The sequence below is a fragment of the Diorhabda carinulata genome, chromosome X (genome assembly GCF_026250575.1).
Source record: "Diorhabda carinulata isolate Delta chromosome X, icDioCari1.1, whole genome shotgun sequence".
Classification (NCBI taxonomy): Eukaryota; Metazoa; Arthropoda; class Insecta; order Coleoptera; family Chrysomelidae; genus Diorhabda; species Diorhabda carinulata.
Window position 1 is genome coordinate 30,101,623 of NC_079472.1, and position 23,545 is coordinate 30,125,167.

General features: G+C 30.1%; 2 protein-coding genes across 6 annotated transcripts in view; both read left to right on the plus strand.

Annotated features, from left to right (window-relative positions):
* Positions 1–13,188: 13,188 nt before the first annotated feature.
* The window catches only part of LOC130900891 (protein unc-13 homolog 4B), a 32,544-nt gene continuing 22,187 nt past the window's right edge, over positions 13,189–23,545 (plus strand). The window contains exon 1 of one of the 5 annotated variants that reach the window (XM_057811822.1): positions 13,189–13,385. In XM_057811822.1, the coding sequence (XP_057667805.1) occupies positions 13,318–13,385 (68 nt within the window). In that variant the 5' untranslated portion in view covers positions 13,189–13,317. Of the gene's footprint in view, positions 13,386–14,884; positions 15,000–15,969; positions 16,272–17,641; positions 17,979–20,230; positions 20,354–23,545 lie in introns of those variants that run through there. The other 4 variants (XM_057811824.1, XM_057811823.1, XM_057811821.1 and 1 more) reach the window with 4 other exon arrangements.
* Positions 17,972–23,466, plus strand: LOC130900893 (glutarate-semialdehyde dehydrogenase). The gene is made up of 2 exons (XM_057811830.1): positions 17,972–20,082; positions 20,138–23,466. Exons 1-2 carry the CDS (start codon positions 19,602–19,604, stop codon positions 21,160–21,162), a joined length of 1,506 nt encoding a protein of 501 aa, XP_057667813.1. The 5' UTR covers positions 17,972–19,601; the 3' UTR covers positions 21,163–23,466.

Genomic DNA, 23,545 nt, shown 5'->3' on the forward strand with positions numbered 1-23,545 from the left:
AATAATTTATCTTGATGAATTATTATTTTGCATCAATCATATAATATATCGAATGAAATTACATACGAGGGAAGTTCCAATACAAAAATCGTCTTTATTTATTTTTATATTTATATTTAATCTGCCAAACGGCGGATAAATTATTAAATCGATGTTATGACTTTTTAAAAACGTTTTTTTTTTAACTCTTATGTCTCAGAGCTCGAATTGTCGTTCGTAGTAGCGAATGATTCGTCCAAACACATTTTGTTGGAACTTAAAAGACTTAAAAAGTCGATTTTTGTTTGGTTTTGGGTTCAAGCATAGACCCATGACACATGACACATGACAGTTTAAGATGTTTTATGGTGCAACAAGCGATTTTGAACGTAAACCAGCTCGAAGGCTTTATCACCAAAAATAGAAGCGAGTTGATTATCTCATTTCTGTTAGTTTAATCGTAAACAATTCAAATAACGAACGTTCACCATTAAAAATGGTACTGTCAGATTTGACATATTCAAAAGTACGATCCAACAAACTGAAAACAGTCGATGGGGATCAGATCTGGTTAGGTGTTTGTAGTTATTTTTCATTAATTTTATTGGTTTTGTGAACTGGATTTGAGTCTTAGTTTTCTCATTCGTGAATTTAATGTTATTTTGATTCCGTCTTCAATCAAAGTCAATTTTTTTCTCACGCATTATGAAAAATTTCATAAGAAGCAGACACTCGGTCGGGAATTAATGATCTTTTGTTTTAAAATTAGTCACGGTTTAATAAAATGTATTAAAGTGTTTGCTTCCAAGATCCGGAGGGTCATCCTCACTAATTATCAAAATTCAAACAAAAAAAAATTTCGTCGGCAATTAAAAACACCTGTTCCGTTTTGTTTTTTCATTTTTTTTCTACGATATAATATCCAATTTAAAAGTTTCTGATTAAATTGTGGAGATTTTTATGAATTAAAAATATTTCCATAACTTTAAACGTATTATATATTTATATAAACTTTTACATTTTTGAGTATCGACTTTCAAAATACACTAAATTTGTGATATATTCAATTTGGAACCCAATAAGAGTGGGACAAGAAAAAAAATGTCAAAGAAACAGTCCTACAACAAAAGAAACTACTAAGGGAAAGTATTTACCCTGTCTTGATGAAAAAACTCCAAATCTCGGGGGATTAATTAATAAATTCCTTCGAGAAAACAAAAATAGAAAAAATGAGTTTCTAAGCTGACAATGGTTAAAAATAAACTATAAAAATAAAAAAATTGCGATTAGATACTCTACTATATCTATAAATTTTGAAAAATGAAGTAAAACAAAATAAACCTCGAGCTAGATCGATTTAATTAATATATAAATACGCTCTATTATAGTATGTTGTTAATCATGTTAAAATCCACATCAAGAACTCGGAAAATCGAAATTGATCCACGGATTTACGTGTCCAAATAAGTAAATTGCACGAGAAAATAATTATTATCAGTAATAACCCAAGAACATCGATAATTATTTCGAAAGATTGTTGCTTGGAAATCTAATGACAGAAAAAAAAACTTTCGTGAGGTTTTTAGGTTAGGTCGCTCCTAATAACCCCCAGAAATAGTTGAATCGCCTTCCACTTACCATTTGTATGTTTAAAGAAGTTTCTAGATCAACCTCATAGTTTTCACTAACATTTAAACAAATTTTTTGAAATAAGAATAATAATGGGCGACAGGATGTGTTTGACAGTGACAGATCGTAGCTGTTCTGTTTATCCGAAATCAAAACCCCAAACGGCAATTTAATCTCGATAATTATGACTAGCGATTGAACTAGAGGGAATTCTAAATTACGAGAGTTTTTAGCTCGTAGAAAAAAAATTATGGAAGCAAATCATGAAAATCCCTTGTTTATAACATATTTGTATAAATTGGGTTTGGTAGTTTTTCAAATATCGTGGTCGTATTTTCGAAAAATGCGTTTGAAAGTTCGAGCATGTGATTTGGACTATTCGGGCCTTTCTCTTCTTTTTAGAAGTCATGCAGAGCTGCTCCATCTTCCATGATGTCGATGTGGGCCAATTTTTCATTCTGACAGCTAGAAACGTGGTAATTTCAACCACTTTTGGACCAAAATGAAGTTGCTTCGGAACTAAAATTCTAAATTAACAAATTTTTCGTTATCAAGAATCTCTTTAACGATTTTTTCGCTTTATTACTTTGGACCTGATTCAAGATGCCCTTAGTTGCAAAAAACGAAATTTGGTATAGACTTAAATTTCCCCAAATCGTCATATTTTGATCTCCCCTGTAATACGAGAGAGAACCGCCGTTTTTGAAAATTCTTTAGTGATAAAATCCACGCCTGTATAATAAAAAATGTGAATACCACATAACCTAATAATCAACGTGTCAATTATAAAACATACCGAGTTGTATACATGCGCAGGGCGAGTGAGAAATTTTTTGATATGCAATTAGGTCCAACAATGAAATTACTATTGTGATGAACACAATGAAAAACAGGTAGTGGGCCGCTAATGAAACGTAATTGGGGTGGCTGGCGAGCCGAATGGAAATGGCCGTGACTCCTGCAGAGATTTACCATCATTCGTTATTTGTGTCAGGAAAATTCTGAAAGCCAACTAATTATTAGCTTTTAAACCGTGATTGTGTTGAAAGTTTATTCGTTTTTTTTTGTTCTTTTCCAAAAATATTTGAATTATGATCATTTTTTCATCATCACCTATAATCGAAATCCATTAATTTTGCGATATACACGGTGAATCACCTGTATTAGATGAAAGATAGACCAAACACATCAAAAGAACGCATCTGTTGTAGATTGACTGATGATTTATGCGTCTGCGCGTTGGGAAGACGCGATGGTTGACTTTCCTACAAAAGTGCGTTCGAAAGAATATTTCCAAGGTCTTATAAATGGCGTTTTAAGCAAAATTAATCGATTCATAGCTAAATTCATTAATTTTGCGATATACACGGTAATTGTAAGGTTTCTAATAGAAAAAGTTCTTCAAATGGTATTGGAGGATAGACAGACCACGCCATCAACATATCAAAAGAACGCATCTGTCTAATATCGACATGATTTATGCGTCTGCGCGTTGGGACGACGCGATGTTTCATTTTCCAACAAAAATGCGTTCGAACGAACATTTTCCAGGTTTTGTTAATGGCGGTTTAAGGAAAATTAATCGATTCATAACTAAATTCATCAATTTTGCGATATACACGGTTATTATAAGGTTTCTAATAGAAAAAGTTCTTCAAATTGTATTGAAGGATAGACAGACCACGCCATCAACATATCAAAAGAACGCATTTGTCTAATATCGACATGATTTATGCGTCTGCGCGTTGGGACGACGCGATGTTTCATTTTCCAACAAAAATGCGTTCGAACGAACATTTTCCAGGTTTTGTTAATGGCGGTTTAAGGAAAATTAATCGATTCATAACTAAATTCATCAATTTTGCAATATACACGGTTATTATAAGGTTTCTAATAGAAAAAGTTCTTCAAATTGTATTGAAGGATAGACAGACCACGCCATCAACATATCAAAAGAACGCATCTGTCTTATACTGACATGATTTATGCGTCTGCGCGTTGGGATGACGCGATGGTTCACTTTCCATCGAAAGTGCATTCGAATGAACATTCTCCAGGTCTTAATTTAATCGATTCATGACTAAAAATGAAATCTGGATTTACTAGTACACTCAAAAATTGAAATTCAAAATGGATTTTCGTAATTTTATCAGCTTTTGTTGGCAGAAAAAGCGTTTACTTGGACAAATTACTTTCTAATTTTGTTTTTTTGTTCTTAATTTTGGCTGTATAGAAAAATCGATTCTTCCTTTTCGATTCTCTCATCCCCTAATGTTCCTCCGAATTGGAGTAAGCACACAACACATATACACACAAAGGGAGGAGGAGGAGGAGGAGGCGGTCTAAGAAGCGACCTAACAAACCGCGATATCACATCAAAGCTGTAATATGTCTACCGCTCGAACGAAAAGCCCTTCAACCTTCGAAGGCAACAAAATCTGCCTTTGTAACCCTCTAACTCAGTTAATACGCTCATCCATTAGCTCCGTATAAGCAGTCACTTTATTAATGCCCTTACTATTATTGAACCTCTGTTCCGGATGCGAGGAAAACACGACGGGGGGCGGATTACCAAATAAATTAAATAATAACATTTCACGTAATTTCGGTATCTGCATATGTATATTGTTTTCTAAAGTTGAATTAAAAAAACCAATTATTCGTTATTATACGATGACTTTCAAAATTTCATTAAGTGAATGAGGTTATAGTTAATTGTAGACTCATCGAGGATCATACGTTTGAAAGATAAAGTCGGCCATGTTCAACTTCTAATTAGATTTACTAGATTCCGCATGGGTTTAACTAACCGTCCTTTATAACTCGTTAATGTGCATACAAACGAGCAAAAGCCTTATTTGTCGTATTCTAATTGATTCGTGGATCGAAACTCAAGAAAATCACACACAAAATGCTTTCGAAAGCACTTGGTAGGTCATGACGTCATTTGACGTAAAATACACTACACTGAGAAAACAACTACACTATTACGCAGTGGGCAACTTGTTTCAACAAACTAATCTAGTTCAAATTTGTGTGAACTATTCAAGAAATATGTACGATAAAATATCCAGTCTCACATTATTTCACTACGAATTTATTTTTTTTAAGTTAGATAGCTACAACGTATGTTATAGCTTATAAATCATACAAAACTTGAGTTATAAGACCGAATAAAGTTTCCATTTTTTAAGAAAGAGTTGCTGTACCCGGAAAGTGTCATTTTTTCAATTAAATGTGATCAATGTCCAAAATACAGGGCCTCAAAGTTTTCTAAAATTCCAAATTATGTTTTTCGTCTCATATTTTTTTGGAAACTGTACTTAGAACATCAAATATAGTCTCCATTGTTTAAGAAAGAGCTGCTCTATTCGAAAAGTGTCATTTTTTCAAATAAAAGTGATCAATTTCCAAGATACAAGGCCTGAAAGTTTTCTAAAAGCCAAATTACGTGTTTCGTCTCATATTTTTTTGGAAACTGAACTTAGAACATCGAATAGAGTCTCCATTGCTTAAGAAAGAGCTGCTTTATTCAAAAAGTGTCACTTTTCAAATAAATTTCCAAGATACAAGGCCTCAAAGTTTTCTAAAATTCCAAATTATGTTTTTCGTCTCATATTTTTTTGGAAACTGTACTTAGAACATCAAATAGAGTCTCCATTGTTTAAGACAGAGCCCCTCTATTCGAACAGTGTCATTTTTTTAAATAAAAGTCATCAATTTTTAAGATACAAGGCCTCAAAGTTTTCTAAAATTCCAAATTATGTTTTTCGTCTCATATTTTTTTGGAAAATATACTTAGAACATCAAATATAGTCTCCATTGTTTAAGAAAGAGCTGCTCTATTCGAAAAGTGTCATTTTTTCAAATAAAAGTGATCAATTTCCAAGATACAAGGCCTGAAAGTTTTCTAAAAGCCAAATTACGTGTTTCGTCTCATATTTTTTTGGAAACTGAACTTAGAACATCAAATAGAGTCTCCATTGTTTAAGAGAGAGCTGCTCTATTCAAAAAGTGTCATTTTTTCAAATAAAAGTGGTAAATTTTCAAGATACAAGGCCTCAAAGTTTTCTAAAATTCCAAATTATGTTTTTCGTCTCATATTTTTTTGGAAACTGTACTTAGAACATCAAATATAGTCTCCATTGTTTAAGAAAGAGCTGCTCTATTCGAAAAGTGTCATTTTTTCAAATAAATTTCCAAGATACGGGGCCTCAAAGTTCTCTAAAATTTCAAAATTTGACTTTTGTCTCATATTTCTGAATAAAATCAATTTAAAACACCGAATAAAGTCTCTATCGATTGAGATAGAGTTGGCCTAGTTGCAAAATGACATTTTTTGAAAAACCCGTAACCTATTTTCGAGATACATATCATCAGAACATCAAATAAAGTTTCCATTTATTGATAAAGAGTCAAGATTAATTTTTGAACGAAGTTTACGTAATTAGAATCAACTCTGTATAAATTCTATTCAAATTCTTTCTTTGTTCAGTAGCTTCCTACGTAACCTACATATTTTCATAGATTTCTTAAAACCCAATTCGAAAAACCAAACGAAAAAGTAATTTGTTAGATGAATACATATCGACAACATAAATCAAGCGCATCTCAAAAATCCGAGTCCTAACAACTTAATTTCCATTTGGTAGCATCTCCCTGTTAAACGTTGAAGAAATTAACATTAAGACATCAATAATAACGTATAAGGTGACATGATAAATACCCCGGAGGTGGACCACTTCAATAAAAGACATCTTTTATGGGGTAGAGAAAAATTTTCGTTTCTAATGTGATAGCCGCCAAAATATTAAATGATTCAAACATTAAATTAACGTCTCTTTCTGTTCTCTATGACTTTGGTAGATGTTCGAAGGCGGTAACTCATCAAGAAAAAGAATTCATCGAAATATATTTTCATATATACGAGGTTAATCGTAAAAGTTTTTGTGTATTTTATTTTAAATCGGGTTTGCTACGAAATTATAAATAAACTTCTATCCCGAACTAATATATAAGAATTATCGATGTGAATGTATATATTTCGAGATTGTACGTGAATAGTTAATGAAGGTCGAGTGTAATTACGCGTCGGCCGTCATCAATCAGTTGCTTGTCACCCAATCATAACTCGGCGGAACTTGTTAATGGCGGCCAAAATGCCTCAGGTCGACCATTAAACACCATTGCTATTGGATTATTACACGAACAAGTGTGAAATGCAATTTACCAGAAGTAATTTATTATTTTTTTTTACCCATATATTGCTTCTAGTCCCGACGTACTTTACTTTTAGGTAATAATAGACAAAAAATAAATCGTTTACGTTAATTTAACTTTTGTGTCAAAATTATATAAAAACCTCTAAGCTTTCGATTAATCTATGAACGTAACCGTTTTATTGACAGTTGAATTATAGGTTAGAAATGTTACGTTTAATTTTTAGCAGTGTTCCGTCGTCTTTATAAATATTTTTCGCAAAGTCGTATATTTAGAAATAAAAATTGCGCACTTTTAACCGTTGATGGCTTTTTAAATATCAAAGAATCAACTCGAAAAGTAATCATCTTTCATTGAACTGGAAAAAATTAGCTTTAATTTGTGTTGCGTTTAAATTCCCTTGTGCGACAATGTATTAACGTCGATTGGGGCGTGTAATTTGAAAATTCTTTTTTTAATGCTGCTATATTTGATTTTACTCCATTTTGATATATGCAGGATACGACGACAATAAGCAGGAATATAAATTAAAATTCTACTTTAACGAGAATTGATAGCGAATAAAAATTATACAATAAAAATTATATATAAACAGTTATAAATTACCACACGACTCTGAATATGATCTTAAGTTTTAAAAATTATTCAAATATCTATCATTTCATTCCATCTATCATTAATGCCATCTATACTATATAAACAAAAATATTCTCGAACTGCTTCTTACAGGCATCTTTAAATTTATTTAATTAGATGGAATTATTATAAGTTCAAGTAACAATGAATAGATGGCGTGGTGTAAAACTCAATATTCTAAATTGAAAATTATTAATCACAATGACTAATTAAAATACCGAATTTGATTTTGAAATGACGATAAATAATTAATTCATAATGATGAAATCAATTTATAAAATAAAAAAAATAAGTATTCTTAAATTAGTGACGTCTAAAAATCGTGATTAATTTTCTTTAATATTTTACGTGGTGAATTCAGCTACTAGAAACTAGACGGCGCTGTGAATATTAAATCAGATTTAATTCAGAATATCATACCTAAATATGATTAAATAAAGAATTTATGGACACTATTAAAATTATTATTATTATTTTATTCCATATTGTTAAATTTTTATTCTATTTTCATATTAATTAGTTTGGGAATGTGTTTAGATTACCGAAATAAACTCTAGATGGTGACGTAAACATTAAATGATTTGATTTCAATATTGATATATTTACTATAATAATATTTTACATTTTTTTTGTTTTATTTAATGTCGTTTCGAAACATTTATACATTTTGAAATATATTATAATTAACAAAAATGATTAATTTTGATTTTTCCAATACCTTCTTTATCGATTGTACTCTTCTTTATCAACACATCTATTATATTGGATACGAATGACTAGATGGCGCTACAAGTATTAAATAATGTTCAATTTTATTCACATTCATATAATTAAAATAATATTATAAGTTGATGATTACAATGAGAAACTTATTGGCAAAATCGAAAAAATTATTAACTTCTTACAAATAGAATGCTTTTAACATTTTTGCAGATTCGTTATTGCATAGTATTGATTTCTAGACTAGTGGAACGATACCTAAATGGCGTTCAAGACATTTAATAGATCAAATTGAAATATTCAGAATATAATTGCATTGATTAAAAGAAAATTAGCGTGGATAATAATAATATGTAATATCAATCTAGATTTGTTAATTTTATATGATTGATAATAATAAAATAAGTTAATTAGTAAATATTTTTGCAGATTCCTTATTGCATAATATTGATTTCTAGACTAAGGGAACAATACCTAGATGGCGTTCAAGACATTAAATAAATAAAAATGAGATATTCTGAATATAATTGAATTGATTAAAAGAAAATTATAATATTATAATAATTAATTAATTATATTAATTATCAATTAATAATATTAATCTAGTTTAATAATTTTATATGATTGATAATAATAAACTAAGTGAATTAGTAAATATTTTGTTTTTACTACCTTTTTTATCGGCTGTACGTAAATTTACATTACCTCTAAATAGACTAAAATTATTCGATTCTTAATTTCCTCGTATACTATAGAAAGAAATGATTAGATATTACGTCAACAATTTCTGAATTAAATGTAAATACGAAAATAACCGTAATACACAGAGCCCTAGATAATGTTATCAACAAAAACAAGAGTCATTGACATCGCTATTTCTACACTCGAAGTATTTTACGTACAAGGCCATTCTTCCTGCCCCATCACTATTTCAAACCAACACGATCGCTCCATTTTCCACAATAAAGTACATGTAATACAAGCATTGTTTGAAAAAAATAAAATGAAGAGACGTGCCTAGCGGAAATGGCTTTGTTAAAGTCCACAATTTTTTTTTAAACATTATCGACCGAACCCATCAACAACTACTGTGATTATTCTTCATTCAAAAGTGATACAGATTGAATAATCAAGTGCAGGATGTTTTTTAGTGTTTCAGTTGAAGTGAGTATCATTAAATATTTATATCAATTTTAATATGGTTGCGTAATTGCTAATTAAACATTAAGATAGCTCAAACCGCTTGTCGATATCTTTTTTCTGTTCAGAGATATCTTGAGAAATGTGTAAATGGCGGGAATTTTTGTTCGAACGTCTTGCAGGCTAACGAAGTGAAATGCGTAAAAATGTTTTTGTTATTTTACATATACAGCTGTTCTAAACTAAAAGTCGACGCTTCTAGAAATTTTTCGAGGTATTCAAATTCAAATTCGTACATTTTATATTTGTCCAGAGGTTTTAGACCCACAAACGACTTTTCTAGAAAATTCTAGAAATTTTCGAGGTATTCATATTGAAATTGAAACATTCTACAATCGACTAATTGTTCTAGACTAAAAATTGATGTTTCCAGTAGATTCTAGAGAATTCGTATTAAAATTAGAACATTTTATATTCGTCCAAAGGTTCTTAACCAAAAATCTACGTTTCTAAAAGATTCTAGAAAGTTTTCGACGTATTCATATTAAAATTGAAACATTCTACATTTGACTAATTGTTCTAGACTAAAAATCGATGTTTCTATAAAATTCTAGAGAATTCGTATTGAAATTCGAACATTTTATATTCGTCCAAAGGATCTCAATCAAAAATCGACGTTTCTAGAGGATTTAGAGAATTTTATGAAGTATTCATATTGAAATTGGAACATTTCATTTTCGTCCAAAGGTTTTAGACCCAAAAACGACGTTTCTAGGTATTCATATTAAAATTGAAACAATCTACATTCGACTAATTGTTCTAGACTAAAAATCGATGTTTCTATAAAATTCTAGAGAATTCGTATTGAAATTCGAACATTTTATATTCGTCCAAAGGATCTTAACGAAAAAACGACGTTTCTAGAAGATTCTCGAGAATTTCACAAAATATTCATAATGAATTTTGAACAATTCATATTCGTCCAAAGGTTCTTAACCAAAAATCTACGTTTCTAGAAGATTCTAGAAAGTTTTCGAGGTATTCATATTAAAATTGAAACATTCTACATTTGACTAATTGTTCTAGACTAAAAATCGATGTTTCTATAAAATTCTAGAGAATTCGTATTGAAATTCGAACATTTTATATTCGTCCAAAGGTTCTTAACCAAAAATCGACGTTTCTAGAAGATTCTAGAAAGTTTTCGAGGTAATCATATTAAAATTGAAACAATCTACATTCGACTAATTGTTCTATACCAAAAATCGATGTTTCTATAAAATTCTAGAGAATTCGTATTGAAATTCAAACATTTTATATTCGTCCAAAGGTTCTTAACCAAAAATCTACGTTTCTAGAAGATTCTAGAAAGTTTTCGAGGTATTCATATTAAAATTGAGACATTCTACATCCGAATAATTGTTCAAAACCAAAAATTCTTATTTGCTAACTCGGTATGTAAGAATACTTGTAGTCCTATTTACTAAAAGACTTTGTTTCCACTCTGTATATATATATATATATGTTTTTAGCGAATATATTTATGAGATATGCATCAAGAGATATTTTGTCTTTCGAGAGGAATCGAAGCTTTAAGACTTTTACGCGAAGAAAACGAAATCGTCTTCGAGAGAAGCGATATCAAACGACGTAGAATCAAAAGTCATCAACGTCCTTTTTCGAAGAGACGAGATAAAAATATCGAAAAATACTCGAAAAAAACCGTGAATACGAAAAATGAATGTGTAGAAAAGTGAGTAAAACACGCACACGTATTTATTGTATACCTTGACCATTCACTGTGATTCCTGCCTCTTTTTGAACCGTATCTTATTTCAACATCAATTCACGCGTTTCTTTGTTGTTTCACAAAAATTCGAAAATTGTTTGTTCTCGTCAGGTATTGGAAACGTCTAGAAAATGTGAAAATTGTTAAAAATATGAAGAATAAAATTCAAACAGTCAGTATTTATGAACGTATGAATTTTCGAAAAAATCGTTTATACGACAAGAGAGATAGAGTTGAAATTTCTTGGATGTTACGATGGAGAAAGAGAAAAATACACCCTGTATGCGATTTGAGGTAAGTGCATAAATCAATCAACACTAGAAATTGTTTGAATTTTTCATTTGTTTATGATTAACCGAAATGTCATTAAATTTGACACATAGTTTTTTGAACGCTGGTACTTCATAAACGTCATATGTATTTGACAATAGCAGCGCCATCTGTATATCAGTCACGTGACTTATTAAAAGACGAATAGCTTTTCGTTCAAGGGTTTGATTCCGAATTAGTTTCGATGGGGGGAAAAGTCATCGATTGGCGAACCACAATTTTGAAAGTTAGCATTCGATGGGTGCCTAAAGTGATTCACAATCAGACAAAAATCATGATAGAAGGACAGTAAGAGTTAGCTGAGGCTCGGAACGTAATAGTTTCTAGAAGATTCTAGAAATTTTTCTAGAAGATTCTAGAGAATTTTACGGAATATTCATAATGAAATTTGAACATTTCATATTGGTCCAAAGGTTTTAGACCCAAAAACGACTTTTCTAGAAAGTTTTCGTGGTATTCATATTAAAACTGAAACATTCTACATTCGACCAATTGTTCTAGACTAAAAATCGACGTTTCTAGAATATTCTAGACAATTTTACGAAGTATGTATAGGGGAAATACCGATGACCACAGACTAAATTATATTCACCAGCTTGACCATTAGATAACACTTGATATTAAGTAGTTTTCGCGAGGGTTTTTAAATATTATATATACATGGGTAAATAACCACATTTCGATTTGTTTATTTATAATAATTCGAGTATCCGGACTCGATAAATAAGATTCTTTAATAATTATAAATAAATTTTAACTTGTTTAAATGATCAGTTTCAATATAAGTGCGTGGACATTTGTATAAAAAAAATGGTTTACGTTGGTACAATCATTAAGAAAATTAGAAAAATTAAAAGGTACGTCATTAATTAAAAAATTGTATCAATTTATTTTATGAATACCGATTTTTATAATAATTTTGTAAGCCCGTACAAAAATTGCATTTTAAAAATTAAATCTTGATTAATTTTCATAATTTATAATTATTTATTTATATATTCAATTAAAAATGTAATAAATACCTGGAATTCAAAGAAAAATGTGTCATATCGTAATCCAATTAAGTAATAAAATGATAAGTCATTGATGTCATTGAACAAACTAATTTAAACCAGTATTTAAGACAGAACCGAACTAAATTTATAATACAGAATAGAATATATAAAATTAACAATAAAAACCACACAGTTTACAAAATTTTTAGATGTTTAAGACATGCACGACCGCCATTCATAACTTTAGTATTAAGGCCATTCTACACGAACGACATTGACCGGCGTGTTTTATACAGAAATATTAATCATTGAAGTTGAGACGCGGTTTGGTATTAATGACTTGAAATCGAATGTTGGATAAAACAGATTAATGCACAAGAACACACCTAACTTGAAATCTAAAACGTTTTATCGATCGTCTAAAACAGTTAGCAGATTTTAACAAAGCCGGTCCTGCAGACTAGCCAGCATTGGCCTGGCTCTTTTTGTTTAGACGAGGCCATTCAAATCACGGATTTTTCTTTGGATGTACACACGTTTGAGGTTGAAAAATAAAATAAAATGTTTGAAGAAAATATCTACACTATTAAGCAAAAACTTTAGAAGATTTTAGCTAAGAAAATGATTAAGATAATGTCAAAACACTTTTAAGGATTAAAAACACAGCAAATTTTAAATAGTAAATTGTTATTAGCAGTTTATTGTTAATATATAAATAAATAATATAAATAATTTATTAGTAGTTAAGTTGATTTATATACTACAACTTATGTTTTTAATGAGATTAGATCAGTCTCTTATCAACGGTCGTGAGGTTTTTCGAATAAATTTATACATAGTGAAAGATCGCGCATATATTTTGATTATTTAGTTAATAATATGAAAAAGGATTTGTGGAAAATTGTATATTTCCAATTAAAGAAACGGAAATCGAGTTATATCGAAAGGTTCGTGCCATATAATATATTTAATATCATTAAAATTGGAATTATGGTTTAAAAAACGCTTTTAAAACTTTTTTAGATCGATTTTTTATATTTATCTATTCAATTTCTTTCGTTGTTTGTGAGATAAATACACATTTTAATTTGATATACGAGGTCTGGCTATTAAATAACGAAACAGCCCGCCTAGAGGGCGCCCTAGACGTGTTGGATATCTAGATATTTTATCTATGCACGTCTCACTATTATAGTATTTGTGCTGTTGTGGTATAAATTGAAAAAAAAAACCAATTTAGTACTATAAATTGTTGCAAGAGCCCTATGGGGACAATTCTCTATCTCGTGCGAGTGTTTTTGAGTGCTGAAATCGGTTTAGTGAAGGCCGAAATAGCAAATCAAAATTCATGGTAATACTGATCGTTTTTGTTTCGGCATTAACCGTATCTTGATGACTGAATGGGTTCCAGAAGCTCAAACTCATTTTTGCAACGCTGCTAAAACGAGTTCGTAAAAAACGATCCGATTTTGCACCAGGACAACGCACCTGTCCATAACGCGTTACCTGTGAAACAGTATTTGGTCGGTAAGCCGTACTCTCCAGATTCGGCACCGTGTGACTTTTTTTGTTTCCGAATTGAGTCGATGGAAGCGGTAAAGTAAAAAACTAAAGGCACTCACCAAAGAAGACTTCCAGCACTGCTTCGATCATTGGAAAAAACGTATGGAAAGGTGTGTGGCGAGGAGAGGGGAGTATATTGAAAGGAAGCATTCGAATGTAGAATAATTTTTATAATAAAACCCTTTTTCGTAACCTACAATAAACAGTGATTAAGCTAGAGTCTTGGGGGGGCTATAATAGCCCCGGGCTACATCATTTGAAAAACATTCTGTATTTTTTGATGTGTTGATACCACAAATGTAACGTATTGATATTATTGTTTTAATTTTTCCGGGTTTCTGAATTCCTTATGTAGGCACCGTTATTATTCTAATCCCGGACCTTATAAATCTTAAACCGGCCCTGTCGTCTATGGAAAACACTCAGAAAGTACTTATTGTTACTCTAAAAATTATTGCTTTAGCTCTTAATATAAGATTCTAGTGAATTAAACTCACGCTTTACGACTTTTTATATTAAATAATTACTATAAAAAGTGGCATTATCATAATTTTTATCAATAATTATGTTTATAATTTTACTTTAACACCCCACTGTATATTCAATTACATTGATCCCGAGTTATTTATGTATTTCCGTTCTTATCGACCAATATTCATTTTTTCTTCTTTTTTATCTCAAAATATCCCAATCATAGCACAATTCATACAACCACTTTTCAAGGTAATAATATAATTGGATAAAATTTGATAAATAATTATATTTAAATTCTCTATTTAAAGAATATACTATTTTTGATATGAATTTAATCCGACGTAACGACAAGTATTATTTTTCACAACTCTTATTGTTTAAATCTGTTTCGGAGTCTGTGCTATATTTAAATCACTTTTTTCGAACGATTCGTTATTAAAACGAAACATTGAATATTTAAACCAGTGCTTCTGAAAAGCTTTTCAAATGAAATCACAAAAATCGGGTGAATTAGAAAATGAAAGGTCAGTATAATTTCTTATACGATTTAAGATAATTTTAAAACAAAGAAGATAACAACAAGACGTATACAAGGTGTATTGTATGTAACAGCCATCATTAATATAACACGTAATTTACTTTTCAAAAGAATTAGATCAAAAAATTTTGCCAAATATCAACAAAGACGATGAAAATAATGTCCAAGCACAGCAACACGCGATGAAAACGTGATCAAAATGATTACGAACTACATTCAAATCACAATCAGAACAATCGGTTATAACGTTCGAATCCTCTGTCAAACTAATTTTTTATTAAGTAAGCCTCGTCATTTTTTGATGTATTTCAAAATGGCGAAGTAGTAGAGTGGGACGGAATGTATGTACGACATGTATCGAAAAAAAATTAAAAATTCTTTTGTTTCTGATTGTATATTACAAAACATCGTTTTCAATTCCGAATAACTTGTTTCAAATGAAGTTAAAGTGAACTTAACCTAACCATTCCTCAGTCTAACAACATCATTATTGTAGATTCGACGTAAGCCTCCTCATTGGAGGTTTGGATGTTAGTTAGTTAAAATTAACGAGTTTTTATTACCATTCCTATGTTTCATCTGTTGTTCTTTCAACACTCTATATATATATATATATATATATATATATATATATATATATATATATATATATATATATATATATATATATATATATTAGTAATACCCAAGTACCTAAGGGATACTTTACGTAAACTTTCGTCTTTGATCAAGAATAGTTTTGAAACCTCTGGTATACCTTTTTTTATGGTCTTTTTATAATTTTCCAACTGGTTTCAACAGCAAAATTCGAACAATGTAACTTTTACCATTAATTTAATAAAGAAATAAGAATTTTTTGTTTTGTTTGTTCTGTCTGAGTTATTACGCAATCTGGATACAAGTTAATTTCAAAACAATCAAATCCTGGGGTTTAATGTATGAATTAAAATCTTGGAATTCCCCTTCTAGACGCTAAATAAACATGTTAATTATTTACTCAAGTCTTTTAAAATGTTATATTAGCGTCAAATATAATCTCAGTTGCAGTACTGAGCCGTACTCTATAATATAATTAGATACTTGTTATCGTTATGTAGAATATTCAGGAAATTATGTGGAAATTGTTGTGTATTGTGTGTTAATCTTAAAGTAACATCGAAATTGAAACGTTATATTCTTTGTGAGTGGTAAAGAAAATGTGGCCACAACTCTACCGCGTATTTCAGAAACAAAAATCTACAGATTTTCAAAACGAAAGGTTAGTTAAGGTCAAACATACCTAAATTATATCGTCAATCATCACTAAATCCACAAGTTTCACGTTTCAAAAATCATAAAATTAAATGATTTATAACTTCTATTTGAATTCAAACTATTTTACCACGTTTAACACTTTTTCTAATATACACGAGATGAAACTACTAGACATTCTCAAGAGTATTCTTAAATGTTAACAGCTTTTCCCTCTTTTCTTCTTTTTTTTAGTATACCGCCTTTTTTGCTGTTTCAAATGTTTTCTATGTCAATATCGTTTACTTTTATCATCTTGTGTGTGTTTCGTGATTGTGTTATGAAAACATGAATTGCAACAAATTTATTTAACGGGAATTTTAAGGTATATAAAATCAAATTATTTTGAAAAGTGTTCACTTCATCACTTTGTTTATTTCGACATTGGTTTTTTATTTAGAAACTTATATATTCAACCTTTTTATATGTCCCAAACAAATACGTTAACACCTTTTTCCTGTTTTTCTTCTTTTTTTTTTAGTATACCGCCTTTTTTGCTGTGTCAAATGTTCTTTAAGTCAATATCTTTTATTTTAATAATCTTGTGTGTTTCGTGATTGTGTTGTGAAAACATGAATTGGAACAAATTTATTTAACGGAAATATTAAGGTATTCAAAATCAAATTAAATAAAAAAAATTTTTAAAAATGTTCATTTCATCGGTTTGCTTATTTCGACATTGGTTTTTTATTTAAAAACTTATCTATTCAACCTTTTTATATGTCCCAAGCAAATACGTTAACAACTTTCATTAACAAATGTCGAAATATTTCGCATTTTATAATAATACTAATTATATATACGCGTACATATTTTTTTATGAAAAACATTTCCTGTAAATTCCTAATATATAAGATTGTTTAAACTATTATCATTAATGACGTCATTCGTACAATCGCAATTTGTCTATGCTTTCAACTTGAATTAGTTATACAATAGACCGTTTATTTTACAATTTTACATCTCATTAGTTATTTGGATGTTTTTAGAATAAATAATAAATCTCTTAGCGTAACAATTATGTTTTGTACTTATAGTAGTTATAAATACAAAACAATAGGTATAGTATTACTAATTAATTAGTGGTGGTAAAATATGAAAATCTGGCAACAACGCGTACAAATAGAATATTAAAATCTACTGGTAAAAGCAATCGAACTAAAATAAACTAATTCAATTGACATACAAATTTAATCAATCTAAACCAGCTACTTTCTCATAACTTATATCTTATAACCATAGAGATATTACCAATATATGTAATATCTCTATGCTTATAACCCTCGTATTCTTGTTTGGATAGTATTCTTGTATTATACGATAAATATGGATTACACCTCCACGGAGTCTTTACAAGGCCGTGAGATTTATGTTTGGTATGACAGATTTATTCTTTGAAACAAAAATACAGTTTATTCATGTTTCTCCTAGTACAAATGACTCACAATTTATGTTAGTCTACTATGTGGTAATTGTGAAATCGGTCAGTTGGAAAAATTTGTCTATAAATTTGTGTAGAAACAAATTTCTGTTTCCGCGTACTTTTTTTATTATTAGTGTTCGGCGTTTGTAAAAAAATGGATATGGAAATGGAAGATATAATGTGGAAACAAATTTATCAGAAATTACAGGCACAAAAAAGTACTGAACATGTACAAAGTGAACACGAACTCAGGTAAACGAAAATTAAACTAAATCATCGACAGATTTATTATTAAATTGAATAACCCTTCGAATTATATTTACGCAGTGTTGTGTTAATTTAATTAAAAAGTGATTCACTACAATTTTATTTTTACGCAACAGAGATTTTTAAATAATTAGGAATATTAGGTTATGTTTATATTTCGTCTGGATTTTAATGGGAAAGTTTTGTTATAAAAATTTTCACATTATTGTGACTTTGTTTGTCTTTTAGTATGAGAAAAATGTACATCTCGAGTTTTCCGGCACATTTTTTACCTCAAACATTCCGTTATTAGTCAATGTTATAAAAATAGACACGGTTTTAATAACATCGCATGCATCAGCTATTCATTATATCATATAACTTTGAAAATAATACTAATTGATAGTATAGTGCGTATAATTAAAAAAATAATCCATTATAAACGGATATTTTATAAAACATATTATTATTACATCTGCATATAGTTCGATAATAGAAATAATAAATATTAACGCCATCTATGGTTAACCGTCATGTATACACCAATAAGCGTTTTCAAATATGGCAGTTTTAACCCAAGAATTCTTCCACAAGACAAATGACGATCCACTTTCATTAATCCCACACAATCCAATTTTGTGACGTCATAAATTACAGCAAGTGTAGCCATTATGATCCGCTTAAAATTTATTTCAAAATTTAGAACCTATTCATATTTTATTTACCTAGTAAAGAGAGATTTATATGAAAAAAACCACATTATTTATTGTTATACGGCTTGTATCTTATAAAGAGAGGTAATTTCGTGTATTCTGTGACGTCAGAAGAATGTCTCACAGATTTGGTTAAGTAGACCATCCTTTGTTAAGTGGAAGTCCTTGGTTTTAACCCTCAATTTGTTCTTTTGACCTTGTTGCACATTATAATACTCAGATTTTTATCGTTCACGAGATTGTTACATCAGTTAACGGTTGTAAATATATTTATAAAACGTCCAAGGTCTTCTTTTATATCAAAAATGTATCATGTAATATTAAAAATGTCTAATAATTTTTATATATATGTATATCTACGGTTTTGTTATTGTTTTTTTTTAGTAACCTTGATCTTATAGATCAAAGAGGTTATTTTAATTTCGTAAATCGTTCAATGAACTAGATTATGTAATTCCGGAGACATACAAGGTATTTGCCAAAAACAATATTTATTTCTAATATATAATTATCGAATCATACAATTTTTGAGTCATATGTTATAAAAATACCGCATAAAACTTGTGACTGATAATATTATCTAATTAAACAATTGTGTTATAAATTGAATCTAATATTTTAACCTTAAAAGAAGATCGTTTGTAATTTGTGTGGCCTACCAAGTAGTGATAATAAAACATTAACAAATTTAAAAGTTAGGTTATAATATTAGAAATCTCAAAACCCTCGAGATTAAAAGTTTTGACGCAGTTGTTATTAATAAAAAATTAAATTATTCAATTGAGTTTAACAAATTAAATTTCGCGCAGAATCACACGTTAAATAATATGACATTTTATTGTCGAGTACTATGTTGTGTTGATTGTTAAGTTTGTAACATTAAGTATTAAATTCATTATTTATCAAGTTTAAAAAAATGTTGCTAAAAAGTGGGAAAGTAATTACGAAATTATTGATACAAACAAGAAAAATGCATCTTTTACACGACAAGACGTACATTAATGGCCAATGGATTTCGGCTGCTAGTAACAAAATTTTCGAAGTTCTAAATCCAGCTGACGGTAGTATTATTTCTACTGTACCCGATATGGATATCGAAGACACTCAAAAAGCAATCGAATCCGCCGCAAACGCTTTCGAAACATGGAAAAACACAACACCAAAAGAACGTTCGTATTTTTTAAGAAACTGGTACAATCTACTGATAAAAAACCGCGATAATTTAGCAAAAATCATAACATTAGAATCTGGAAAACCACTTCCCGAAGCCCTAGGAGAAGTAAATTACGGTAACAGTTTTGTAGAATGGTTTTCAGAACAAGCTAGAAACGTTCGAGGTGAAATAATACAAAGTTCTACTACGACAAAAAAAATTCTAGTCGAACATTATCCTATAGGTATGTAGAATTATATTTATTAGATCTTTATACGGAGTAAAACGATATTTTTTAGGGGTGGCAGCTTTAATAACCCCTTGGAATTTTCCACACGCTATGATAACAAGAAAAGTGAGCCCAGCGTTAGCCGTTGGTTGTACTTGCGTGATAAAACCAGCCGAAGATACGCCTTTAACGGCTTTAGCCCTCCTGGAATTAGCAGAAGAAGCCGGAATACCTAAGGGGGTTTTAAACATTGTAACCAGCGGTAGAAAAAACGCACCGAAAATAGGTAAATTATTATGCGAAAGCTCTTTAGTTGCAGGTATTTCGTTTACCGGTTCCACTCAAGTAGGGAAGATTCTTTATAAGCAATGTTCTGCTGGTGTTAAACGATTAGGGTTGGAATTGGGGGGTAACGCCCCGTTTATAGTGTACAACACAGCTGATGTGGATAAAGCGGTGGAAGGAGCTGTGACGGCTAAATTTAGAAACTGCGGTCAAGCTTGTGTAGCGGCTAATAGATTTCTAGTACAAGAAGGAGTGTATGATAGTTTTGTGGGGAAATTAGTGGATCGAGTTAAGGATCTTAAAATCGGTTGTGGTTTCGATAGCGGTGTACGAATCGGACCTTTGATAAACCGAGCACAGTTTGAAAAAATATCGAATTTAGTAGGAGACGCTGTGGCTAAAGGGGCTAAAGTCGTGATAGGGGGTATACCGGCTCCGAAAATCGGGGAATTATTCTACGAGCCGACTGTCGTCGTTGATGTTAATAAAAATACGATGTTGTTTTCTGAGGAAATATTCGGACCGGTTATTGGTATCGTTAAGTTTAAAACGGAAGAAGAAAGTTTGGATATAGCTAACGGAACGGATAGGGGTTTGGCAGCTTATTTCTATTCGGAAGATATCAAGCAGATATTTAGGGTGAATAGGAATTTGGAAGCAGGGATGATTGGGGTTAACGAGGGACTCATTTCGACAGTCGAAGCTCCTTTCGGGGGTATCAAAGAGTCAGGAATTGGTAGGGAAGGTTCACATCGCGGCGTCGAGGAGTATACTTACATCAAATATACTTGTATTGGTAATTTGGAATGAATTAATATCAATTATTGTTATACAAGATGTCCTAAGTGAAATTTGCATCTATTTATATATCGAGTTGTAATTAGATTTGAAAAAGAGATTAATTTTGATTTTTAGAGAAGTTAAGTTTGATGGTAGTCTCTAATTTCTAATTTTCATCCCTTTAACGACGAAAACCAACCCTTAAAATAACTAAAATAACCCAATTTATAAGCTGCTTCAATTATTTATACAAACAACAATATTATTTAAAAATCAAATAAAATAAAAGTCAAATTTACCCTATTAAGGGCTCAATTGTTGTGGTAATTTATAACTTATGTTGTTTACCCCTTTAGTATTCAAAATAAACCCATAAAATACCTAAAATAACTTATTTTCTAAGTTGCTTAGATTACCAATCCAAACAACAAATTATCTTGAAAAAATTAGGTAATATCACCCTGTAGATGGCTTAGTCGTGTAGTTCATTGAAAATTCTTGTTTTTTATCCCTTTACAATCCAAAATCAACCCTTAAAATACCTAAAATAACCCAATTTTGAAGATGTTTCAAATATCTATGCAAGTATCAATATTTTACAAATATTTAGGACGTTTTCACCCTACAGAAGGCTCAATTGTTATGGTAATTAGAAATTTTTTGTTTTTCATCCCTCCAATACTCAAAATCAACCCTTAAAATATCTAAAACAACCCAATTTATAAGTTGCTTTAATTATTTATATAAACAACAATACATTAAAAATACAAGTCAAATTTACTCTTAATGGCTCGATTGTTGTTGTACTTTATAATTTATGTTATTTACCCCTCTAGTATTCAAAATCAACCCTTAAAATATCTTAAATAACTTATTTTGCAAGTTGCTTCGATCACCAATCAGAACAACAATACATCTTGAAAAAAATTGAATAATTTCAACCTGTACAATGCTCAATCCTGTTGTTAATTGAAAATTCATGTTTTCATCCCTTTAATACCCATAACCAACCCTTAAAATACCTAAAATTACGCACTTTCGAAGTTGCTTCATTTACCAATAAAAACAACAATATATCTTTAAGAAAATAAGCTAATTTCACCCTGTAGATGACTCAATCGTATTGTTAATTGAAAATATCTATTTCTCATCCTTTTATTGTCCAAATTAAACCCTCGAAATACTTCAGATAACACATTCTCAAGAAAAACATTTCAATTTTAACCAAACCTAGAACAAATCTCAGAACATCTGATATCAACATGAAAATCGATGTTACCGGGTGCTTACAATAATTTTGTTTTCGATTTATGTTATAATTAAATACAAGATTGTATTCATATAAAGTCTAGAACAAATCTGGGATTATTTGAAATCGATATTGCTTTTGATATTACCAGGGGCTTACAATAATTTATAATTATAAATATTGTTCTAGTTTTATTTTAGTCCAGTCACGTGATAACGTGTTGACACCTAATTACATTAATTTTTTTTCCAAATATTAAATGTTAGGAATGTAGTGATATAAATATGAAAATACGTCTTCCAAAAATGTCTTCCAAAATGTAACTCGCAATATTATACCCGGTTGTTCAAAAAGTTTTGTCGATCAGTATCGGAAACGCGATTTCTGATTTGAAAAATTTTATTATTCACTCACACTATAATACGCATACATGGCTGTTCGATGTAAATAATTTCCCAAGTTTCTTTTTAATGTAACAGTCAACGTGAATCAAGTCCAGTTAATAAAAAGGATGCACCGATTTTCACGATATTTTTTTTTTAATTTGAATTTTGAATTTTTTCGCGAAATTTCCCTAAAATGATCTCAAATTTAGGTAGAGACATAACAGATTAAGTCGACATGTCGACCGTGTACGCTAAACGATTATAAAATCGCTCGAATGGCGCTTTCAGTACTCGTAGAATCATCGATTATTTTCGAATCTCTCATAATAAACGAACGGGTTGTCGAAGTGACTTTCAAACAATGAAATGTGAGACAAAAAACAACGCAAATCATGTCGTATTTCGAATGATTTACATAGCTGTTAATCTGTGAAGAGATATAATCGAAAATAATCGATTATAAAATCGTTCGAATGACGCATTCGGTACTCGTAGAATCATCCATGAAATACGAACGGATTGACAGATTGACTTTTGAACAGTGACGAAACTTATTGAACAATTGTTTATTTTAAATTTCCTGAAAAGTTCTGTCAAATAAACACGTTTTGACAGAATTTTCTTGAAAAACTTATAATTAAGTAGAAAAATTGTTAGTAAAATAATTTATTCCATAAATAAATGACATACGTCAATAAATTATCGCATTTTTTCTTTATTTCCCCCCTTTTTTCTCTTATGGAGTACCCTGATCCATTAAACCGATTCGGAATCAGTT